The sequence below is a fragment of the Xenopus laevis genome, chromosome 5S (genome assembly GCF_017654675.1).
Source record: "Xenopus laevis strain J_2021 chromosome 5S, Xenopus_laevis_v10.1, whole genome shotgun sequence".
In the NCBI taxonomy this organism is placed as follows: domain Eukaryota; kingdom Metazoa; phylum Chordata; class Amphibia; order Anura; family Pipidae; genus Xenopus; species Xenopus laevis.
Window position 1 is genome coordinate 29,938,176 of NC_054380.1, and position 23,632 is coordinate 29,961,807.

Below are 23,632 nucleotides of genomic sequence, written 5' to 3' on the forward strand. Positions count from 1 at the left end.
AAAGCCACTTCATTATTAATCTACAGTGAAGACAATTACACAAGTGTGTGAGCTCCATGCTGTCCTTAAGAACATCTCATATAAGTAGTAGTTTAGATAAATTTGTATGCAATTCACACAGACCAGAGTAGTAGGGATATTATTTATTCGGTGCTTGTCTTTCATACCTTCTACAGGGTCAGAAGCAGAATATATTTGTGTGTATGGATTACATTCGAATAGGGGGGTGAGCAGGGTCTCAAAACCAACACATGGCTTATCATTTGCTGACTTGAATCCTAATTTATACAGAATGTACATTACATGTACCGGCTGATTAACTAAAAACGGTGCTTAATGGTAATGGTTTAGTTGCCAATAGGAAATGGTCAGATCAGGGGGACACTGCTGATTGGGGCAATTTAGCACCTATGTTAGTAAATGGACAGTTTCATTTATTAGGCTATGTTATGAGAACCATTACATATTTATTTGTGAATGATGCAATATGCCTTTTTATGGAAGATCATTATAAATATTTGTCCCTTTAAAATACATAGGTGCTGGGATTTGAAGTCCAGCTGGGTAAAAGACTGCTGCAGTGGATTTAATCTCATTCTTATGTTTTCACTCTTGTTTAGAGTGTTGCCTTGTACATACTTGGAGATGAGACTGCTGTGCTGCATGAGCCAAGGAAATACCTGTGCAAAATAACTGCAGGTGAAAACAACATACTTGTAAGTCCTTCCAGCACTGTGTGTTCAACATTAACCTGATTTACTGATTTTTTGTACAGGACAAAGAAAACAGCAGCTGGATGATGATAGAAGGTAATTATGTTACTGTTTTATAAAATACACTCATCTTGAGTCAATGGCTGCTTGGTAATAGTTGTCTTAAATCTGCTTTTCTTGTTATAACCTTCCTAGGTACAGCTTGAAGCCTGCTCCCTCTGTTTCAAGCCTATCTGAGAAACTAGTTGTCTGGATGACTAATATAGGTGAGCATGAAAGTAATATTTAAAGCGGACAATCATACAAGTTCTTGTAGTTTAGAAAACGTATCTATTCTTGCAGCAGCTGCAACCACGCAAGCAAGAGTCTGTTTGACACTTAACTAGTTAAATTACTTGTCCAACATTTAATTCATGTGAATATGATTATTGCTCTCCCTTTGCTGCTTCCTCAAAGACTGGTGGTTTCATTTTTAAGAAGACAGAGAAAAAATGCTTTCCATGGCGTAATCCATCACTACATTTCAATTTAAAATGTATATTCTGCAATATATATTCTGAAATATATTTATGCTCATAAAACTTTTCAGGCATGAGGACGCTTTTATCTTATCTTATCCATCCCTTTAACCAGTTCAGCCAGTAACAGCCAGATTGTGTAACATTATAGTAAGAAAGACAAAAGCCATTCCTAAAGTAAAGCGTGGCCCAAATACTAGTATTAAAGTGAAAAAAATTTACATTTAGTATCATATACATGGACACACTATAGATAGCTCTTCAACTGGTCTATACTTTAGGCAAAATATAAAGTGATATTTGACACATAGTTTTGTGCTTAGATCTCTACTTTGATGGCAATAATAACTATTAATCACTAAATTACTGATGTAAACCCACAAATTAGTAAAAATATATTGTTCACTTCCTTATATGGAGAAGGATACTATTCCTGTAAAGGTGAGTTCTGCTGCTTTCAGCCTTTCTTATTTCACACCCACTCCTGCAAAAAATAAAAGCTGCCTCTTTCTGAAAATCTCCTCTTCTGCACTGCTGAGGTTTGTTTTGTTTTTTTCAGATGGTGCCTTTAACTCATTCCCTCTTACTGGGTTATATATGCATGTCCCTTTTCCTGCCTGCTTGACTTTTCCTGCACAAACGATCTACTCCAGCTCTGGGGATTAAAAGGCTAATCTTGCAAGCAGTCCTGGCACAGATCATTATGTTGTGCAGGGAAGGTAGGCAGGCAAATGCCACATATAATCAAGTCAGGCCACTCTCTTAAAGGGCAACTAAAGTTTAAAATAGAATAATGTTAGAAATGCTGTATTTTGTATACTAAATATAAACATGAACTTACTTCACCAGAAGCCCAATTAAACAAATGATTTATGCTTTTAAAGTTGGCGCAGGGGGCTGTCATCTTGTAACATTGTTAAACATCTTTGCAAGACCAAGACCCTGCACATGCTCAATGTGGTCTGGGCTACAGTTGGGAGGTTGTGGTCTGGGCTTCAGTTGTGAGGTTATCATCATAAATGATCAAAACAGCACAAGTCAAATAATATCTGCTAGACGCCAATACAGCAAGACTGATTAATAATCAGACTATACAGACTGCACTGGGTCTGTTGATACAAATCTACACAGTTGTTATAGGGAAACAAACAAAGCTGCTCGAGTTCTGGGAAGTAAGGTGGGAGGTCCCCCTGTCGTTGGAAAGTATGATCGTTTCCCTGCACAGCAGTTAGGGACTGTCTGAAGTTTCCTAACTGCAGGTGTCAGAGCAAGTAAAACGAAGGGTGAATTTCACTGCATACAGTCAGGTTTCTTACAAAAACGGTACACATTTTTTAATAAAGTATATTGGAAATAGGTTTCTTTTTCATTAATGAAACTAAAAATGGGATTTTATTTTTTTGCCTTTGCATACCCTTTAAAGGAGAAGAGAGCTACAGTGGTGTGAAAAACTATTTGCCCCCTTCCTGATTTCTTATTCTTTTGCATGTTTGTCACACAAAATGTTTCTGATCATCAAACACATTTAACTATTAGTCAAAGATAACACAAGTAAACACAAAATACAGTTTTTAAATGAGGGTTTTTATTATTTAGGGAGAAAAGAAATCCAAACCTGTGTGAAAAAGTAATTGTTTGTGTATTGTCTAATTTGTTTTGTTTTTTTCTTTTTTGTGTGAAAAAAAAAAATAAAGAAAGAAATTTAAAAAAAAAAGTAATTGCCCCCTGAACCTAATAACTGGTTGGACCACCCTTAGCAGCAATAACTGCAATCAAGCGTTTGTGATAACTTGCAACGAGTCTTTTACAGCCTTCTGGAGGAATTTTGGCCCACTCATCTTTGCAGAATTGTTGTAATTCAGCTTTATTTGAGGGTTTTCTAGCATGAACCGACTTTTTAAGGTCATGCCACAACATCTCAATAGGATTCAGGTCAGGACTTTGACTAGGCCACTCCAAAGTCTTCATTTTGTTTTTCTTCAGCCATTCAGAGGTCGATTTGCTGGTGTGTTTTGGGTCATTGTCCTGCTGCAGCACCCAAGATCGCTTCAGCTTGAGTTGACGAACAGATGGCCGGACATTCTCCTTCAGGATTTTTTGGTAGACAGTAGAATTCATGGTTCCATCTATCACAGCAAGTCTTCCAGGTCCTGAAGCAGCAAAACAACCCCAGACCATCACACTACCACCACCATATTTTACTGTTGTTATGATGTTCTTTTTCTGAAATGCTGTGTTACTTTTACGCCAGATGTAACGGGACGCGCACTTTTGTCTCGTCGGTCCACAAGGTATTTTCCCAAAAGTCTTGGCAATCATTGAGATGTTTTTTAGCAAAATTGAGACGAGCCTTAATGTTCTTTTTTGCTTAAAAGTGGTTTGCGCCTTGGAAATCTGCCATGCAGGCTGTTTTTGCCCAGTCTCTTTCTTATGGTGGAGTCGTGAACACTGACCTTAATTGAGGCAAGTGAGGCCTGCAGTTAGATGATGTCCTGGGGTCTTTTGTGGCCTCTCGGGTGAGTTGTCTCTGCGCTCTTGGGGTAATTTTGGTCGGCCGGCCATTCCTGGGAAGGTTCACCACTGTTCCATGTTTTTGCCATTTGTGGATAATGGCTCTCACTGTGGTTCGCTGGAGTCCCAAAGCTTTAGAAATGGCTTTATAACCTTTGAAATTGACCTCAGGTGTGATAAACCACAGTTAAGTTATTTTTTAACAAGGGGGGCAATCACTTTTTCACACAGGCCCGTGTAGATTTGGAGTTTTTTTTCTCCCTTAATAACGTAAACCTTCATTTAAAAACTGCATTTTGTGTTCAATTATGTTATCTTTGACTAAAAGTTAACGGTTTTTGATGAGCAGAAACATTTAAGTGTGACAAACATGCAAAAGAATAAGAAATCAGGAAGGGGGCAAATAGTTTTTCACACCACTGTATGTCCAATTTACATAGAAAGAGGTCAACTTGATGAAAATGGTCTAAAGGACATATAGGCATATTTTGATGAATAATTCTGCTAAAACCTGACACTGTCACTATTCCTTTAAAATTCCGGTTGGACATTGGACATAAATGCCTAGTTTCTATAGGGTTGGTCATTTCGTAGTTTGAATTCCAAGTGGAGCTGTATAAAACAAATAAATCTCGAGCCAACTATCTAAGAATCGAAGAATTTACACCAAAATAATCATTTGTAATATCTAATGAATAAGAATGATTTTAATTGGAAATAATGAGTTTAATATTACAAATATATAATAAATATTAATGTGTTTGAGTTTGTCATGTCAACCTCTTTTGATTATCTCTTTAGCTAACATTTATATACGTTTTCCCTTTGCTTGATTTAATCCAGGATTTACTCTACAAGACTTGGAATCGTTGCCCTTTGGTGTGGCCCTTTCTATCAGACATGCTATCTATCAGTGCCGGCAGCAGCCTGCTTCGGACTGGCCACAAGCTGTCTGTGTTCTTATTGAGCGTCAGGATCTTTCCAAACAGGCTTGTGAAGGCAATCTACCCAAGGCAAAATCTGTACGTGTCAAATATCACGAGAAATCGAAAAGCTTTGGTTTCTGTCAGTTACTGTTACTACAGTTACAGATGATTTGGTTTTATAGATAAGTAAACCAAGCAGTTTAAGTGCGTGCCAGTGGATGAGAGAATTTCGTATTTTGCTTAATATCCATGGGCAAGAGTAATACTTTCATGTAAAAAACATTTTTATAGCTTATGTGTATAGACTGCTGGTGTGTTTGTTTAAGCCCTTGCTCTTTTTTGTAACACTGCTTACTCTTCTTTAGTCTGCAGGTCAGGTGCCCTCACCAGAAGTACCTCCTGCAGGAGAAGCTGAAGAGGAAGATGATGGAATGAATGATTTGAATCAGGAAGTGATGTCTTTGATTTGGAATGAAGACTTACGAGTGCAAGAAGTGCGCAGGCTTCTTCAGAGTTCCCACCCTGTTCGTGTGAATGTAGTCCAGATGCCTGAAGTCAGTGATCATGAGTTCATAGAGGAGAAGGAAAACAGGTAAGCAGAGAGGTTTCTGTAACCAGACTTTTGCAAGTCCTTTGTTTTTTTTTAATTGTACAGAGATATTCTACAGAATAGCCCCTAAAGACAAGCATTCATTTCTGTTCAGAAATCTCCATTAAAATAGAGCTGGAACATTAAAAGTATTCATTATGGCCAGTGTTTAAAATTGTCATTTCAAATCTTGTCCTTTGTATTGTAGCAGGGATCTGCAATAGTCTATGGATAGTGTGGCATCCTGTGAGTACTAGTTCAGCACCAGCTACACAGTTTGTATAGGATCAGATCCTTGTAATGCAGAATAATTACTGGCAAAACTTGATCATAGACTGTAAACCTTGTGCTTTATTCAATATTTTAAGAGCAAATGTACAATTAAAAAAATATATGTATTTTTAGATTGTTACAACTGTCTCAGAGGACAATGGCTCTCCCTGTTGGACGTGGAATGTTCACTTTGTTTTCTCACCACCCCGTTCCCACTGAACCATTACCTATTCCTAAACTGAATCTCACAGGTGAGTGCTTGGTCAACACTAGTTATTCCAACCATTTTCACAGTGAAAGAAAGTGACCCACAGCATTTCCTAATCATTGGAATGGGAAGCAATCCACAGCATGGTAGCAATAGCCACATATAGCAGAACTCTGGGTGTGCAATGGCCCTTAAAGCCACAGTGTAAATTTAAGCCTGGAGGCAGCTGCATTGCCACCATTATCATGTCAACTTACAACCAACTTTTTAGCCTTTGGTAGTCAGATATCTCCGTGTTAATATCAGTAGATGTTTGTCTCCTCTGATTTTTTTCTGCCCAGTTCGTTTTCTATCCTTCCTTAATAAACTGTAATGATATTTATTGTTCATGGTCAGGACGTGCTCCACCAAGAAATACAACTGTGGATCTCAACAGTGGAAACATTGATGTGCCCCCAAACATGGCTTGTTGGGCAAATTTCCACAATGGAGTTTCTGCAGGTCTGAAAATCGCTCCAGCTTCACAGATAGACTCTGCATGGATTGTGTACAATAAACCTAAAAATGCTGAGCTTGCCAATGAATATGCTGGGTTTCTAATGGCTCTGGGCTTAAATGGCCATCTCACAAAGTTAGCCACCCTCAATATACATGACTATCTTACTAAGGTGAGTTGGACTCTTGAAAAAACAATATGTAACTTAAATGAACATACATTTCAAGCTGGGCAATAAACTGAAATCAGCATAAACACATTTAGGTGGTACTTTATTATTGGTTGGTTGTACAGTGCACACCAGGGGGCAAATTCACTAAGCGCCGAACGCTAGCTTTAATTCGCTAGCGTTTGGCATTTTCGTTACTGCGCAAATTCACTAACGAACGCTGGCGTAGTTTCGCTAGTGTTACTTCGCACCCTTACGCCAGGCGAATTTTCGCTAGCGACGTAACTACGCAAATTCACTAACTGAACGCTACCTTTTACGCTAGACTTCCTTCGCCACCTCAGACCTGGCGAAGCGCAATAGAGTAGATAGAAATTTTTTTTACTTTTTTTGAAACAATCCCTAAGTCCCAAAAAACGCTGGCGTGTTTTCTACATTATGGGTGATAGGCTGAAAAAGATCTAAAATTTTTTTGGGGCTCCCCTCCTTCCCCCCTACATTTCCTAACTCATGGCAACTTACCTAGACAGTGGGCACGTGTAGGGCAAAATAAAATTTTTATTTGATGATTTGAAGGTTTTCTTGGCATTTGTAGTGCTGATACGTATTCCTCCATTGAAATTTGAATTTGGCGCCGTATGCAAATTAGCCTTCGCTAGCGTAACGTCGCTTTACATAGCGAATCAACGCTAGTGCAACTTCGCAACCCTACGCTACCCCTGAGCGCAACTTCGGATTTTAGTGAATTTGCGGAGCGCTGGCGAAACTACGCCTGGCGAAGTGCGGCGAAGTTGCGCCTGGCGCAACTTCGCATCTTAGTGAATTTGCCCCCAGGAGGGGTTCTCCCTTATATTGTTGGACTGGTAAATTGTCAGTGAGACATAAAGCTGTCACTCCTCTTGTTAACTGCTATTCTTGCCATTTTACATTGGAGAAGTGTTTCACTTTCTGTTCTTTTCTTTGTCAAAGGGGCACGAGATGACAAGCATTGGATTACTTCTTGGTGTTTCAGCTGCAAAGCTTGGTACTATGGATATTTCAATAACCCGGCTTCTCAGCATTCACGTTCCTGCTTTGTTGCCTCCCACTTCCACTGAGCTGGATGTCCCACACAATGTGCAGGTGGCTGCTGTGATTGGAATTGGTCTGGTTTACCAGGGTACAGCACACAGGCACATCGCAGAGGTCCTGCTCGCAGAAATAGGTACAGTTTGACTCTATACCAACAACTAATATTTGCTAATTGCAAGGGAGGGGATTATAATGCAAGGGGGGCATTTCACAGACAAACAGAAAAATGAATGTATATTCTTTATTTAAAAGAATGGAGTACTGAGATTAGAGGAAGTATATACCTAATGTGACATTATTTTTCAATGAGTTATAGGCATCAGGGACATAATTAGTAATTCTAGTTTTTCTTGATCTAAAAATAAAACCTACATTTTTTTCCCCGATGCCCAATTTTAGCTTAGTTATTAATAAAAAAACCATAATCGCGAGAAAACATGTTAAAATCAAGCTAAAACCCTAATCACTTGAATTATTTGAGCTATTTTCCAGAAATTGCTAGAATTGTTAAAATTTTTGCCTGAAAATCCAGAAAAAGTCTGATGAAAATTTCAAATTGAGATAGGTGCCTCTCCCATTGACTTATACAGGACCTCGACAGGTCTGAGATGGCAGATTTTTGGATTCGGGCTTTTTGCAGCATCGGGGTATATTAAATCTCAAAAAATTATTTTATCCTCTAAAAAAAATGTTTTCTATTAAAAAAATATATATTTTTTTTGAGATTTTAACATTCGGATTTTAATTACTAACCCCCTTAATTTTCTTTTACAATCCCATATAAAATAAGATATTACCCATTGTGCTGACAGGAATAAAACTTCTGGGGGGGGGAGGGAGTATGGGAATTATGCATAGGATATACATGATTTTGGGTGCGAAAGTTTGTATTTTTTTTGAGAAAATCCTTTGGTGTCCTGCCCCCTGAGCAGACACCAGTATTCCAGATGCAAGTGAAGAAGAAATTAGCATAGTGGTTGATTCTCATCCAGCTTTTTTACGCAGGCCGAGATCCGCTTCCATGTGGCATTACCCTTACCCATTAATCCCATCGAAGTGAATAGAGAGTGGTGGAGTTACACTTTGGTGAACTGGGCCCTCGTTTGATAAGCTGCATCAACTCTGCACATGTTTAGCAAAGCTTCTGATTCATGTCTGATTGATCCCTGCTGTTGTGCGAATATTCTAAAATCATACACTTTTGCTAAATCATGTGAACTGTACTAGATAGTTTGTAATATTGCCTAAACTTCCATTGAACTCCCTGTGTGTTCATTTAAACTTCATTTAATTTTATTTTGTTTCTAGGCCGACCACCGGGACCCGAAATGGAGTACTGCACCGATAGAGAATCCTACTCACTGGCAGCTGGACTTGCTCTCGGCATGGTTTGCCTTGGGGTAAGACTAGCTTTTATTGATATATTTAGTACTTCCACTTAAGCTGGTAATACCATAAACTGCTCTTCCTACCAAACTGCAGAGAGAACCTGCTAATCCCAAAACATTAGTTAAAAATCTGCTACCAGTTGTTTTCAAGACTATAAGGGTTAGTTCACACGAGGAGATTCGGGGAGATTTTGTCGCCTGGCGACTAATCGCCGCTTCTTCTTGGCAACAAACTCCCCGAACTGCCTCCTCGTGTCTTCCCATCCACTATAATGACAAGTCGTCTGCGCTAAAACACACGCGGCGCAGCATTTTCCGAAGTCGCCCGAAGTTTCTGATTGTCGCCCAGAAGAAGCGCCGATTAGTCGCCAGACGACAAAATCTCCCTAATTTCCCTGTGTGAACTAACCCTTAGGCTAATGTTGCACAAGGTGTTATGACCCTTTTTATGTCACTGCTCAATTAGTCTTAGAGAAACACTGCGCCTGAATCATTCAAAGTGAAAAGCAGACTTTCTGCTCAGAAATGGTGGCTTGAACTTTCTGATCTACATGTGCTTTAGGTGTTCTGTCCCAGATAAGCAAAGGGGCAGACAGATGCAGGGATATTTGTTCCATTAAGGTTTTGTGCATTACAGCTGCCGTGGTAGAAATGTTTTGTGTGCCATTAGCCTTAATGTGCTGTTTAGCTTTGGTAGGAAATCCCATAACACACTTAAGTATCTTTACTATGCACTTTTCACTGTCCATGACCATTTTGTTCTTTTCTTACAGCATGGAAGCAATCTTGTTGGCATGTCAGACTTAAATGTTCCAGAACAGCTGTACCAGTATATGGTAGGAGGTCACAAGCGCTCCCATGTTGGTGTGAGCAGAGAAAAACACAAGTCTCCCAGTTATCAGATAAAGGTTAAAAAAATCCTCAGGTTTTACACAATTGTTTTTTGTAAATATACCTTTTTTTAACTAAAAACAAGTGATTTTTATCCCTTTAGCGTATATCAATATATCAAACCGTGGGTGCCCAGCTGTTGTTTGACGAATACTCCCAGCATTCTTCAACATACAATAAAGAGTTAAGACATGTTGGACATTGTTGTCCAAAAAGATATGGCCACCCAAGTTTAAGTAACTGGTCTTTAAATACATTACCTTGTGGGTAGGGTTCTATTCCTGTTATGCTTATTCAGGTGATCATATAAATTCACCAGAGTTTTGACTGTGGCTTTCCATGGTGCCATTTTTTTGCTTTATAGGCTACAAGAAAGCTAAGTAGTCTATAATTATGTCTATTTTGTTTACATAATCTGCTAGTGGTGATCATGAGTAACTTTTCCCTTAATAAGAAAAATAGTAAGAATTGGTGCCTTAGCTATTCCTACAACAGTGTTTTTTTTTGGGGGGAGGTTATTTATTTGCCTACTTCTGCCTCTTTTTCTATTGTTTTTTTTTTTTTGGGTGGCAGCCAGAAATGATTGCTCTGGCAGGCTGCAGTTTTATTATTGTTACCTGCTAACATTTGTTTTTGACTATCTACATCATTTTACAGGAAGGAGATACTATAAATGTTGACGTGACGTGTCCTGGAGCCACTCTAGCATTAGCTATGATCTACTTAAAAACCAACAACAGGTAATGTTCAAACCAATAAACATCGTTTGAACAGGTATAAAGTACAGGGCTCCTGCTTGCACCTTGGTTTTTTTTTTTTGCTCTTGCCATTTTGACCTCCCTAAGTAAATGAATTCTGTGGATCCTATCATTTCTGCATAAAAAAATCTCAGCTATGAGGAAAGACTATCCAAGTTGGGGTTGTTCACGCTGGAGAAGAGGCACTTAAGGGGTGAGATGATAACTATGTATAAATATATAAGGAGATCATACAATAATCTCTCTAATGCCTTATTTACCAGTAGTTCTTTCCAGCTAACGCAAGGTCACCCATTCCGATTAGAAGAAAAGAGGTTCTGCCTAAATATTTGGAAGGGGTTTTTATTTTTACAGTGAGAGCTGTGAAGATGTGGAATTCTCTCCCTGAATCAGTGGTACAGGCTGATACATTAGATAGCTTTAAGAAGGATTGGATGGTGTTTAGCAAGTGAAGGAATACAGGGTTATGGAAGACATAGTACAGGTTCATCAAGGGAATAGTCCAATTGCCATCTTGGAGTCAGGAAGGATTTTTTCCCCCTCTGAGGCAAATTGCAGAGGCTTTCAATGTTTTTTTTTTAACTAGCATTTTGGCAGGTTATATATAGCCTTAAAAGGTTTAACTTGATGGACGTGTGTCTTTATTCAACCTAACTATGTAACTATGTATAATACTATTTTTGCAGATCCATTGCCGATTGGCTTCGGGCACCAGACACAATGTATTTACTTGATTTTGTGAAACCGGAATTCCTCTTATTAAGGGTATGAACTTATTTTATTACAAATTCACGGAAGGTAGACATTAGGGATATGCTGGACAATAGTTTCTTCATACTTTGAGTGTGAGCACCAGTGTACATTACAAAATCAATAGTTGTTATATGTACCTGAGCTCAGTTTGCACATGACTCCACCTCCCTCACAGTTAACCCCCATTATAATAAAGAACTCCTTTTCTATTTGGCTGAGACACAGAGTTAGTGGATGGAATGGGGTCATTATGCAGAGCTCTTTATTTAAATAGAATCATCTTTTAGAGAAGAACCTTTGTATTTTTGATAATTGGTGTGAAGAATGTAAATATGAAGAGGTGGGATCAAGTGTAAAATGTATTGTCCCTGTTCTGCACTGTAAAAAATAAATAGATATTTTTTAATTAAACAGTATGGAATCTAGTATTTGGTTCAGGAATTTGTCAGATCCCTGCACTTGTTTGCAGTATTCTGATTCGGCTGAATCCTTTGAAGCAAATCTGTTATGGAGGATTTCTTGTTTGGCCTATTTAAAAAATTCTAGGTTCTGTGCATGCTCCGTAAACAATAAGCAGTACACATATTCATTACACATCGTATTTATCAGGCTCCCGTTGAACAGAGGTTTTAACTGTCCCTATAAACATTGTATAGTAACCAGTCAATAGAAAAACTTTATAATAATTAAATACTGTCTTATTCTTTTCACTAACAAGCACAGTGATAAAATGTTGGCGCTTGATAGAGGATAAGAAGTTACATCTACAAATAAATAGTATTAGATTTTGTGTCACTTCATTTCAGACACTTGCAAGATGCCTAATATTATGGGATGACATTCTTCCGAATTCCCAGTGGGTAAACAGTAATGTTCCCCAGGTAAGTGGTCAATTAGGTATATAATCAATCATCTGAATTCGGGGAATTGAAATCTGCTCATAGTACATATTGATTTATACAAATTGAATAGAGTCCTTAATTTACTTCTTGTAAAAAATTGAATAGTAATGCAGTAGAACCCCCATTTTACATCCCTGATTTTAAGTTTTCCCTCATTTTACATTGTTGTTTTGTGGTCCCACCTATATATTATGCATAATAAATTTTCATGGATTTTACACCATTTTTATCTGGTCCCCTGAAAAATGTAACATGGGGGCTCTACCGTAATACTACTTCAAGGGGCAAATTTTATCAAGGGTCAATATTAAATTGGAATTATTTTTGTATTGAATTGTTTTTTTGGTCAAAACTCACAAATTCAAATTGGGAATAATCCAAATTCGATTCGGATTCAAATTCAAGATTTATCAAACCTTTACCCTGGAATAATTTGAATTCAACTATTCACCACCTAAAACCTGCTGAGTTCATGTAGGAGAGGTCCAGTGGCCCAATTAGAGAAAAAACTGTATTAGAATTTAGTTAAATTCAAATCGAATTTGAGTTTTCGAGTCGGTAATATTTGTTCGAGTTTTAGAATTTAGAATTTTTTCTTAAATAACCACCAAATTGAGTTTCGAGTATATTTGAATTTATTAGTAAAAAAAATTCACATGAATTCAAAATTCAACCTTTGATAAATGGGCCTCCAAGTGTTGGTGCTGAAAAACAATATTACTAGTATCAGTACTTATTTTGAGCTGCAAGCGTGATTCTAAGTTCTAAAGATTGCCTGTCCCTGTGAATTCTTTCTTACACATAACCAATTTCTTTTGCATTGAAGTTAATTTAAGCCCCTTTTTCAGACTTTGTTGACTTCCTTTTTTCCAGATAATAACAGACAATAGCATATCACTAAATGCTACAGAACAACCTTCATCAGAGGACTTAAATTTGGAAACACTAGCGTGAGTAATATTAACTCTTATCAAATAAACGTCTGCTTTGTTGTCTAGGAGTTGAGAGCATATGACTAATGTTGCAAAGAGTAGAACAATATTGTCCCACATGCATAGTGACCAATGTCATTGATGTTATTGCCTACAGACAGGGGGGTGGTACTAGGGTTGTCACCTTTCCCAGTTTAAAATGGGAAGATGACAACTGGGTAACGGAAAAGCCAGAAATTCATAAAATCGGCTGCCAGCATAAATGCAGTTTAATAGTAGGGTCACATTGAGCACTTTTCAATCGATTTAAAAGAAACCCCTGACAACCTTCTATTATTTCCCCTAATGGAAACCACACTTAAGTGCAGATGTGATAGCTTCTCTTTCTGTAAATGCTCTGGCGAGTATTCAAGTTTACGCTTTTCAGAGGGCTGAAATAAGCTGCTGTGTGTGTGTGACAGCCTTCACATGCATGAATTTATATTTTAACTACAGAACATATCACTGGAATTACATATAGAATAACTTGTCCTTATATAATCATTTTTGAGTTTTTCCTACCGGTAATTGAGCATTATGTTGGCATTCTCAAATTCCAAGAATTCCATATCCATTCCCCTTGTATGTTATTTTTCTACAGGTATAAGGACCTGTTCCCCAGAATGCTTGGGACCTGGGTTTTCTGGATAAGGGGCCTTTCTGTAGTTTTGGTGCCTTAAGTCTACTAAAAATCACTTAGACATTTCAAGCCCAATAGGATTGATTTGCCTCCTATAAGGATTGTTATAGGTTAGTTAGGTTCAAGTACAAGGTACTGAGTTTTAATTACAGAGAAAAAAAAAGAAATCATTTTAAAACGTTTGAATTATTTGACTAAAATGTAGAGATCCATCACTCTCTCTCCAAAGCCTTCGCATTTCTAAATCAAGCTTATTGTAGGCCTTTTTTACAACAATGCCTTATTTTATGAACAGAAAAGTGCAGGGTAGGTTTAGTTCTTTGCGATCAGAAATAAACTTTGCTTCCTATGAAGAGCTAAAAAACCTTTTATATAGGAGATGTAAATACACACCCAAAACAACTCCTCTGATGCAGGAGGTGAGACAGGCTTGGCAGACGGCTCTTCATTTAATTATTACACTTACCAATCACCTCTCTCCCCATGCCCAACTTTAGCACAACCCGAATATCCCACACCTGCAGAATGTCCCAGACCTTCAACTTTGGGCCAGATACAACATAAAATATATCAAAAATGTTTGCGAGGGAAACTCAATATCTGGTTTCCAGGGCCTAAAGATGAAGTTTTAGTTGCCTGACAATATGCGATTTAGATATTTTCAACTGAGACATGCACTAACTACACAAATACAGTGACATGTAATAGATACAATACCCAGGTGTTTAGAAGACATGGCACATAACCCACTGCTTACCAAACCACTCTCAAAATTCTACGTCCAATTGATTTTAGTTAACTCTCCTCTGGGCCGTACACCTCTATGGAGTTGGTCCCAGGAATCACGGTAGATGACTTGACCTATATAGTAGATTCACAATTCGAAATACATGGTTGGGACCAGAGATAAGTTGCTCCAATTTAAATGCCTACATAGAACCTATCTCACCCCAATCGCTTACATAGGATTTCAGAACAACACTCTGATGCCAACATTCACCCCAGATTACATAACACATGATATGGTTCTGCTCAAAAATAAGCAAATTTTGGTTATACATCTCTAAATCTCACGAACATCATAGGGATTCATATACAACCTGATCCTCTGGTGATACTAAATCATTCCTCCACTGTGGCTCACACCGGAGCAGCTAGGACCCTGCTTGCCATAGTAATAATGGTCGCCATGAAATGTATTGTTATGCACTGGAAAGCTGGCAATCCCCCTTCACTATCACTATGGAAGAACCAGGTTAACCAGGCGATCCCGCTATACAAACATCCGTGCAAGAAGGGGCTGCCCGGATAAACATGGTAAAATGTAGGGCCATTGTCTAGTTGTGTACCAATCATAAAATACCTCATTACTCAATGTAGAGTAAACTACAGGACTGTTCAACCCCTGTACCCAGTACAACTCAAGAAATGTGACAATCTATAACTAGTCTCCCCTGATTGCCCCTGTGCATAAGAGTATATTACCAGACATGATAAAAAAATACTGGTAAAAACAGACACAGGTTTGATTGAATATTTCAACTTTAATGTCATATTGTATCAACCTATTGTATAATGTAATGGGAATCTTAATCCCTGGATATGATCTGTTTGCCCATGTATCACTTCAATAGAATTTTAATTGTTAAAAAAAAAGAAATACACTTTGCTTACAAATCTTTCTTTTTCAGGCAAGCTCATGTTTACATAATAGCTGGGGCTTGTTTGGCTTTAGGTTTTCGATTTGCAGGATCTGCAAACTTTGCTGCATTTAACTGCTTGGTAAGAAAACGGTTTTCATTCACCAAACAATAAAAGCTACTGGTTTGCTTTACACTCCTTTTGGATTTTATTAATTACTTGCTGTTTTGTTTTGTTTTTTTCAGTGCAAATTTGCAAAAGACTTTGAATGTTTATCTGCTCAAGCTGCTGGAATAGTAAGTGTTGGATTAGGACATAGCTGTGTTTTTGAGGATGTTGTACAGATTGCCTGCTAAAGACTGTTAATAGAATGTGATAAGCCAGTAAATTAGTCCTCTGTTCATAGACCTATGGGGGGGTTGTGGATGCACACCTGAGGCCAATTTCAAAAAGTATAAAGCCCTGTCTAAGTAATTCAAGTAAATATGCAAGTGCATGTAATTTTGAAACAGGGTTTTTTTGTTACAAAGTTATGATCATAATATTGATACCATACCACGTCAAGGTAAAACCCCACATGGTGGTCCCTAACTTATTTATCTTAAGTCATAGTAAAAAAGGAATATTACCTCTCTGTAGTAACAATTCTTTATGTAAACATCTCCTGTGCTTTGGTTTCAAACTCTGTGCTAAATCCTCCCCCGCCAACTGCTAAGCGGCTTTTAAGAGGGAGAGACTGCCTTAACCAACGCCCATTTTAGAAAAGTAGAAGTCAAGTGTTGTAATTAAAAACAAAGTAGAGTGATATGTGCAGTTGCAGTGTGTATATGTGTAAGTGAAATGTGAAGGTGTGTATGGTAGTGATGAGGGAAAGTGTATGTGTATTTGGGAGTATATATGAAAGTAAGCATAAAATGAAAGGAGAACTAAATGAAAAACACAATAAGTGTGTGTGTAAATAGAGAAGTGTCTAATGGGACGTTGGTTTTTTCACGGCTAGATCCTCCCATGCCGCTAGCATTTATGGCTTTTAAGAGAGAGCGATTGCACAAACCAAAGCACAACAAGTGAGGGGGACCACCAAAAATATAAAGGGGTGGGTATGAGGGTGCAATAACCACATGAGCTTAGCCAAAGCTTCCGGCAAATACATAACTATGGGGGGGTTGTGGATGCACACCTGAGGCCAATTTCAAAAAGTATAAAGCCCTGTCTAAGTAATTCAAGTAAATATGCAAGTGCATGTAATTTTGAAACAGGGTTTTTTTTGTTACAAAGTTATGATCATAATATTGATAAGCCACCATACCACGTCAAGGTAAAACCCCACTGTTTCATAGACCCACAACTATCTGAAGATCAGTTTCTGTGTGGACTGAGAAGAGGTCAGATTGCTTGTTTGCCTGAGATTTAGCATCTAGAGGCTTTATGACCTTCCTTTCCCTAGCTTGTATTATATATTCTTGCCAGCTTGTCATGCTTCTAGCACAGTTTAGGAATACGTGGTCTGTCAAGGCCCAAAGAAGTCCCTAAATGGGTTCCATGTGGCTTGTGGCAATGTACACAAATCCCTAATTACATGAGTGCTCACTGGAGTCTTAAATGCATATATTAAAGGAGAAGGAAAGTCTTTTTCCACTTGGGGGTGCCAAATGTTAGGCACCCCCAAGTGAATGTATATACTTACTTGAAACCCCGGGGCAGAAAAATGCACTGACCTTCTTCCAGCGAGCACCATGAAGTGATCCTCTTCCGGCTTCTTCTCCCCGCTGCGCATGCGCAGTAGAGCAAAATGCCGAACTTTAACTAAAAAGTTGGCTATTTCGTTCTACTGCGCATGCGTCTGCCCCGGGAAATTTGATGAAAGAAGAAGACGGAAGAGCATCACTCCGTGGTGTTTGCTGGAAGAACTCCAGCCAGTGCAGTTTTCTCCTGATAGGTCACCGGCCCAGGGTGTCAGGTAAGTACATACAATCACCCCCAAGTGGAAGAAGACTTTCGTCCTCCTTTAATGTTCCTAATTAAATGAACTGTGCAAGTATATTCTGCTCTAAAGTTAACATAGTTGCCAACTGAACCAGGGTTTATATACTTGGCCATAGATGAATTGATTCTTTGTTTCCTTAAATCATTGATTTTTCTTCACCTCTGCTCATGTGTCACCCAAGGGTGGAAAGAATGCTCAAGAGAAGAATACAAGAATTTGTTTTATACCTAAGGGCGAAGACACACAGAGCTACTAGTAGCAGCTAAGGCTACAAAATAGAACACACATAGACACCTAGGGGTATATTTATCAAAAAGTGAAGTTAGAGATTGCCACAGTCCTCTAGAGTGAAATTCCGCCACTCTCCATTCATTTCTATAGGATTTTTAAAAGAATATTTATCGATGGGTGAAAGTTCATCCCTTGATAAAAATGCCTTTCAAAATCCCATGAATGGAGAGTGGCGGAATTTCACTCTAGAGGACTGTGGCGACCTCTAACTTCACTTTTTGATAATTATACCCCCCTAGTGTCTTGGCAAAGCCAATTATCACTACTGTCTATTTTGTAGCCGCGACTAGTAGCTCTGTGTGTCACCCTAAAATATTGGGATTGAGTTGCAATAACAATGGATTTGCTGTTTCTCTTAGACAGGTCACTATAACCTGGAGACTTGCCTGAGTGTTGTGCTACTGTCCCTATCCATGGTTATGGCTGGCTCTGGGAATCTAAAAGTACTTCAGCTGTGTCGCTTCATGCATAAGAAAACTGGTGGGGAAATGAATTATGGCTTCCATTTGGCTCATCACATGGCCTTGGGACTTCTGTTCCTGGGTGGTGGGAGGCAAGTATTCAGAACATGTTCTGTTTTTGTATATACCTGTATACTGCAAAAACACATTTTTTTCTATATATATATTTATATATATTTTTGTTAACTTATAATATGCCTTGCCACACAACTTTACTTATAAACTGCTAGACATACTGGCAGCAAAAACGCGATAGACTTGATAATTTTAGCACATATGATGCGGATGCGGAACAACATGGCCCAATTGCGTGTTAATTTAGTTTATGTTGTTCCTTCAAGTATTTTTTTCAGTATACTGTGAATTTTTACTTTCATTTTCCAGGTATTCTCTGAGTACATCCAATTCATCAATTGCAGCCCTTCTTTGTGCCCTTTATCCTCACTTTCCAGTTCACAGCACAGATAACAGGTACATTTCAGTATACGTGTTTTTATATGTGTACAGTTTCGCTTCAGCTTTACGATAATGGAAATCTGTCTGATGCCGCAGATACAGCTATAAAACTGTTGTGTGCCATGAGCATTGGGGGTTTTGTTGGTTAATAGCTGAAATGTTAACCACATTTTAGATGCATTATTTAATCCAGGTTCATGTCTGCAATATCAGAGGAGTCCAAGAAGGATTAAGCAAAACAAATCTACAGTTTAGTAGACCAAAGACCTTTAGCCTTTTAGCCTAAGAAACCTTTTCTAGTCTAATGGCTGTAATACACTGCTAATATCACTTGTGATGGGTATGGGATTTGTTATCCAGAAACCTGTTATCCAGAAAGATCTGAATTACGGAAAGGCCATCTCTCATGGACTCAATTTTATCCAAATAATCAAAATGTTTAAAAATGATTCCCTTTGTTTCTGTAATAACTGTTCCTTGTACATGTTCCAAACTAAGATATTAATCCTTGTTGGAAGCAAAACCAGCTATTGATTTTATTTAATGCTTACTAGATTTTCTAGTAGATGAAAGGTATGAGGTTCCAAATTATGAAAAAAATCCATTACAGGGAAAGCACAGGGCCCTGAGCTTTCTGGATAACAGGTCCCATACCTGTACTACTTAGCAGTTCTAATAATGGCATTTTTTAGCCTTAAAGGTACCATGAGCGTTTTTAGGTGAAAAATGGCAGAAGCAGCATATAATATGACTTGTGTCATCGGCCTTAACAGCCAAACTGAACAGCTCCATGTTCCTTCTGAGTCAGAGCAACAAAATCACATATATTTTTTTTTCCCCCTGGATTTAATGTTGTTATGCATTTGCAAGCCTAAGTCTAACCGTGGCACTGAAATGTGATAGAAACTTCCCCAGGCTGGTTCATTTATATACTTTTTTTTTTTTCTTACGTATCTTTAGAAAAGTCATCAAGTTCCTCATGTTAAAAAAAAAAATGAAATCTCTGAAATGTGTTGCATATGAATTTACAGTTGTGAATGTAAGGTAGTGGAAAGGAATAGCTTCCTCAAATGTATTCTGTACAAAGACCACACACTTTTTGTCTGAGCCAATATTTAATTAAAAAGGTCCTCTTCATATTTATGCATTTTGTTTAACCAGATATCACCTGCAAGCTCTACGTCACCTGTATGTGCTCGCGTCAGAACCCAGGCTCCTTGTGCCAGTCGATGTAGATACAAATGTGCCGTGTTATGTGCTGCTGGAGGTTACATACAAGGTAAGGATGTTGCAGCCAATCACACATACGTGGCTTAGTAACTGCCCACTTGTGAGTTTTCATTGTGTAGAAAGGATTTATCATACTCATACTGTTAGTGATCCGATGCTGATGTTTCGTGTTAGCAAATTTTCAACAAGATCTGTGCTCACGGCTGCCCTCATTGAGCTATGCATCGGGGAGTATACCCAGTATAAATACACATGGGCACTGTGAACATATATATACCCATATGAATTCTTGGTCCCTGATGCATTGCTCAGGAGGGGAGAAAGATACAGACAATTGCATCCAAAAGATCAAAAACATTTCTCCAGCCAGATTTGTAAAGTCTTTATGGGGCAAATTCACTAAAAATTTCGAAAATTCGCCAGCAATGGCTTCGCGCACATCGCAACACTTCTCCAGGTGTAAATTCGCCTGGACAACGCTAATTCACGAAGATCCGAAGTTGCGCACAGGATACCGAACGCTGGCGAAATTACGCTCAGCAGTTCGAAGTTACGCTAGCGCTGGCTAATTAGCATACGGCGTGCAGTTAAAGTACAATGGCCGTATATGCTGCAGCGAATACATTACACTACACAAGGCCAGGGAACCTTAATAAAATAAAATAAAGTTGTTATATTGCCCTACACATGTGCCCACAGTATAGTTTAGGTGCCATATGTTAGCAAATGTAGGGGGGGGAAGGAGGGTACCCAAAAAAAAAATGTATGATCTTTTTCAGTCTATCACCCTTTAAATAGGAAAAAACACCAGCGTTTGTTTTCAAACTTTTTTTTGAGGAACTCCTATCTACTCTATTGCACTTCGCCTGGTCTGAGGTGGCGAAGGCAAGTCTGGCGATAGAGGTAACGGTCAGTAAAATCAAAAACTTAGTGAATTTGCGCTCTTTCGCCAGACCGTAAATTCACCTGGCGTTAGAGTGCGAAGTTGTGCCAGAATCTATCTCCTTGGCGAAATTACACCAGCGAATTTACACCAGCTACCGTTAGTAAATTGGCGAAGTGCCGAAATGACGTCACGCTGACGAATTTTCGCCAGCGTTTAGTCACTTCGCCCTTTAGTGAATCTGCCCCTATGACTTTTGGTAATTTGAACCCCAGCTTTTCAATAGCTAAATCAACTGATAGTCTATAGTTGTGCTTAAGTATCTTCCAGCTTCTGTGCATCTTGGCTCCACTTGGCTGCTTTGTATTTAACATTTATTCAGTGTATAGTTTTCTTTTCATTTTCAGGTTTGGTCACACTAAGCTTTTTATTTATTTGTTAGGGCACCCAGTGGTATGAAGAAACAACTGAAGACCTTATGGCACCTACTTTGCTCCCAGAGCTCCATCTCCTCAAACAGGTAATGAAGTTGCTTTATTGAAAGCAGGGCCTTAACAGTTCAATCCATCATATGGCAGCTCTCTCTGAATTTATTCTGATAGTTTAACAGGTGAATGAGAGAAATGATTTCTATTACTGTATAGTATCGTGGAAAATACTTAAGACCCGTACGCATGTAACATGACATGAGATAATTTGAGCCTTGTTTAAAAATGATGGGTTTTCTTCCATGTATGATCATGTAAAAGTTGCTCTAACTTGACAGGTGCAATAAAACTCCTAGTTTGAGTTTTTCAAGGGACCAGAAAGAAAACTGTAAAATCGGGAAAATGTATTATGTATAATATATAGGTGGGACCACAAAAAACAATATAAAATAAAGGAAAACTTGATATCAGGGAATGTAAAACTGAGGTTTCACTGGAATTGTGCATTTGTTGATTCTCATGCTAAAACAGGAGGGACCCTTCCCCAACTCTTGTCAGGAAGTTGGAAACACAGAATTTTCTATTGAGAATGTCATTGTATGATGTATATTAAGGATTGCTTGCAGGGTCTAGTCTAAACCACAGCATCAAGCCATTATTCTTCATCCTCCAAATGTTGTGCCCTATTGTGCATGGAGATGCTAGGCTTGCATGTTTCTGCTTTATTGTGGAAAAACACATTTAACTCCTTTATCTACCACCAGCTTAAAACACAGGAAGATCCCTCTACTCTTGTCCCTTATTGTATCCATGGATAATAGTCTGGTGCTCCTTTTCTTTGAAATTAGGACATGTGATCTTTTGTTATATATTAACATCCTTCCACACTTAGTGACACCTTTCTGTCACTTGTCTGTCTGTCTGATGAACCACATATATGACTAAATTGACAGATCTATCAGGGTAGAAATTATACTCGCTTGTTAGAAAGGTGACATCCCGTGGTGGTACCACATTATTAACCACAGGTGCTCGTTAAACCATGCACAACTTTGCTCATTTCCACCAATCAGTGATTTTCTTTTTCAAGCGGCTATGAAATAATAGTGAAAGAATATTGTATTTTGTTGCCATAGGTTACTGGCAAGGTGCAAATTTGCCCAGTGTTACTAAATGAGCCCCATTGTAGTCTGCAGTACAACTTATACTTCTGGAATAAAGCCCCTAGTAGTGTCCACTCCACATAGATTAGGCATCCAGTTGGTTCAGAATATGCTTTTGTTGTTATTGCTCCTGCATCTCTCCAGTAACATTAAATATGATTTTGCACCTTTTTTTTATCTAACAGATTAAAGTTAAAGGACCACGATACTGGGAAATCATCATTGATTTGCACAAAGGAACTGAACGTCTCCAGTAAGTGTCTCCCTGCAATTAGCATCATTTATCTGGTCTCTGAATACTTTCTCCATGCTCCTTCCTCTGTCTGTTCTCAGTCCTCCACCTTCCTTACCCCGATAATACTCTTAAGAATACTTGTTTACTTTTGCCTGCTTGTGTAATATTGTGTAGTTTTTGACAATTGGTAAGACATGTGACCTTGCTGACAGACCAATACAATTTGTTTCTCCAATTTTAGATCAATTCTTTCAAAGGACGGTGTCTTGTATGTAAAACTACGCGCCGGGCAGTTGTCCTACAAAGAAGACCCTATGGGCTGGAGAAGTTTGCTGGCACAGGCTGTCTCCCGCAGAAACGCTGAAGTCCTCCCATTTAAGGTAGTGCTAACTTAAACTGAATTTTTTTCAAGACTTTTGTAGGTGCGATATTTCAACTACGGGTCTTTTCATCCACTGTGTAAAAGTAATTTATGTTTAGCAGACTTGTGTTTAGTTGCCCTTAAAAATTGTCAAAGAAGGAGAAGTGGTTTCACACTTCATGCAGCAATCCTTGCTAAGATTAAGTTAAAGGGGACCCGTCACCCCAATAAAATATTCCAAATCCTATTTTATCACATTAGTCAAGCAAAATGAACTTTAATTACACTATATAAATTATATGAATCTTGTTTCCTTCAGACTGGGATTTCAAAATTATAGCAAGCAGGCAGGAGCCATTTTGTGGACACTGTTATTAAGACAAGCCTTGCATCATCTCAGAATCTTGTTTGTGCACCAGAATGGGGGACCTGATGTCCATCCCCATGCCCTGGTTACACAATTAAACAGTGAAGAGAACGGGGGAATGTGTGGAGAGCAGTGACATCTAGGAAGTGCTGAATGGAAAGTGAAAGTAATTGCCCAGGGCATAGAGGAGAGGCAAGCAATATTTGATTGACAGCTGAGATTTTTAAATGAGTTTACAACAGCTATGAATGCTTTAAAAAAATGTTTAATTTGAAAAGGATTTTTATTATACAGATTTTTATGTCTGGGTGGTGTGTGTTTGGCTTTTTAAAAAAACATTTCTTTTGCCTAA

The 23,632-nt window shown here is 38.4% G+C and overlaps 1 protein-coding gene across 2 annotated transcripts in view; it reads left to right on the plus strand.

Moving 5' to 3' along the window:
• anapc1.S (anaphase promoting complex subunit 1 S homeolog) overlaps positions 1 to 23,632 on the plus strand; it is a 66,924-nt gene that overhangs the window by 37,887 nt on the left and 5,405 nt on the right. For both annotated transcript variants that reach the window (XM_018265114.2, XM_018265115.2), the window contains 22 exons: positions 621 to 699; positions 776 to 809; positions 909 to 979; positions 4,586 to 4,764; positions 5,034 to 5,260; positions 5,663 to 5,781; positions 6,135 to 6,406; positions 7,373 to 7,607; positions 8,783 to 8,874; positions 9,636 to 9,770; positions 10,411 to 10,493; positions 11,198 to 11,276; positions 12,071 to 12,145; positions 13,040 to 13,116; positions 15,469 to 15,559; positions 15,664 to 15,714; positions 18,056 to 18,249; positions 18,542 to 18,628; positions 19,775 to 19,892; positions 21,169 to 21,246; positions 22,503 to 22,570; positions 22,794 to 22,932. In XM_018265114.2, coding sequence (XP_018120603.1) covers positions 621 to 699; positions 776 to 809; positions 909 to 979; positions 4,586 to 4,764; positions 5,034 to 5,260; positions 5,663 to 5,781; positions 6,135 to 6,406; positions 7,373 to 7,607; positions 8,783 to 8,874; positions 9,636 to 9,770; positions 10,411 to 10,493; positions 11,198 to 11,276; positions 12,071 to 12,145; positions 13,040 to 13,116; positions 15,469 to 15,559; positions 15,664 to 15,714; positions 18,056 to 18,249; positions 18,542 to 18,628; positions 19,775 to 19,892; positions 21,169 to 21,246; positions 22,503 to 22,570; positions 22,794 to 22,932 — 2,583 coding nt within the window. The remainder of the gene's footprint in view (positions 1 to 620; positions 700 to 775; positions 810 to 908; positions 980 to 4,585; positions 4,765 to 5,033; positions 5,261 to 5,662; positions 5,782 to 6,134; positions 6,407 to 7,372; positions 7,608 to 8,782; positions 8,875 to 9,635; positions 9,771 to 10,410; positions 10,494 to 11,197; positions 11,277 to 12,070; positions 12,146 to 13,039; positions 13,117 to 15,468; positions 15,560 to 15,663; positions 15,715 to 18,055; positions 18,250 to 18,541; positions 18,629 to 19,774; positions 19,893 to 21,168; positions 21,247 to 22,502; positions 22,571 to 22,793; positions 22,933 to 23,632) is intronic.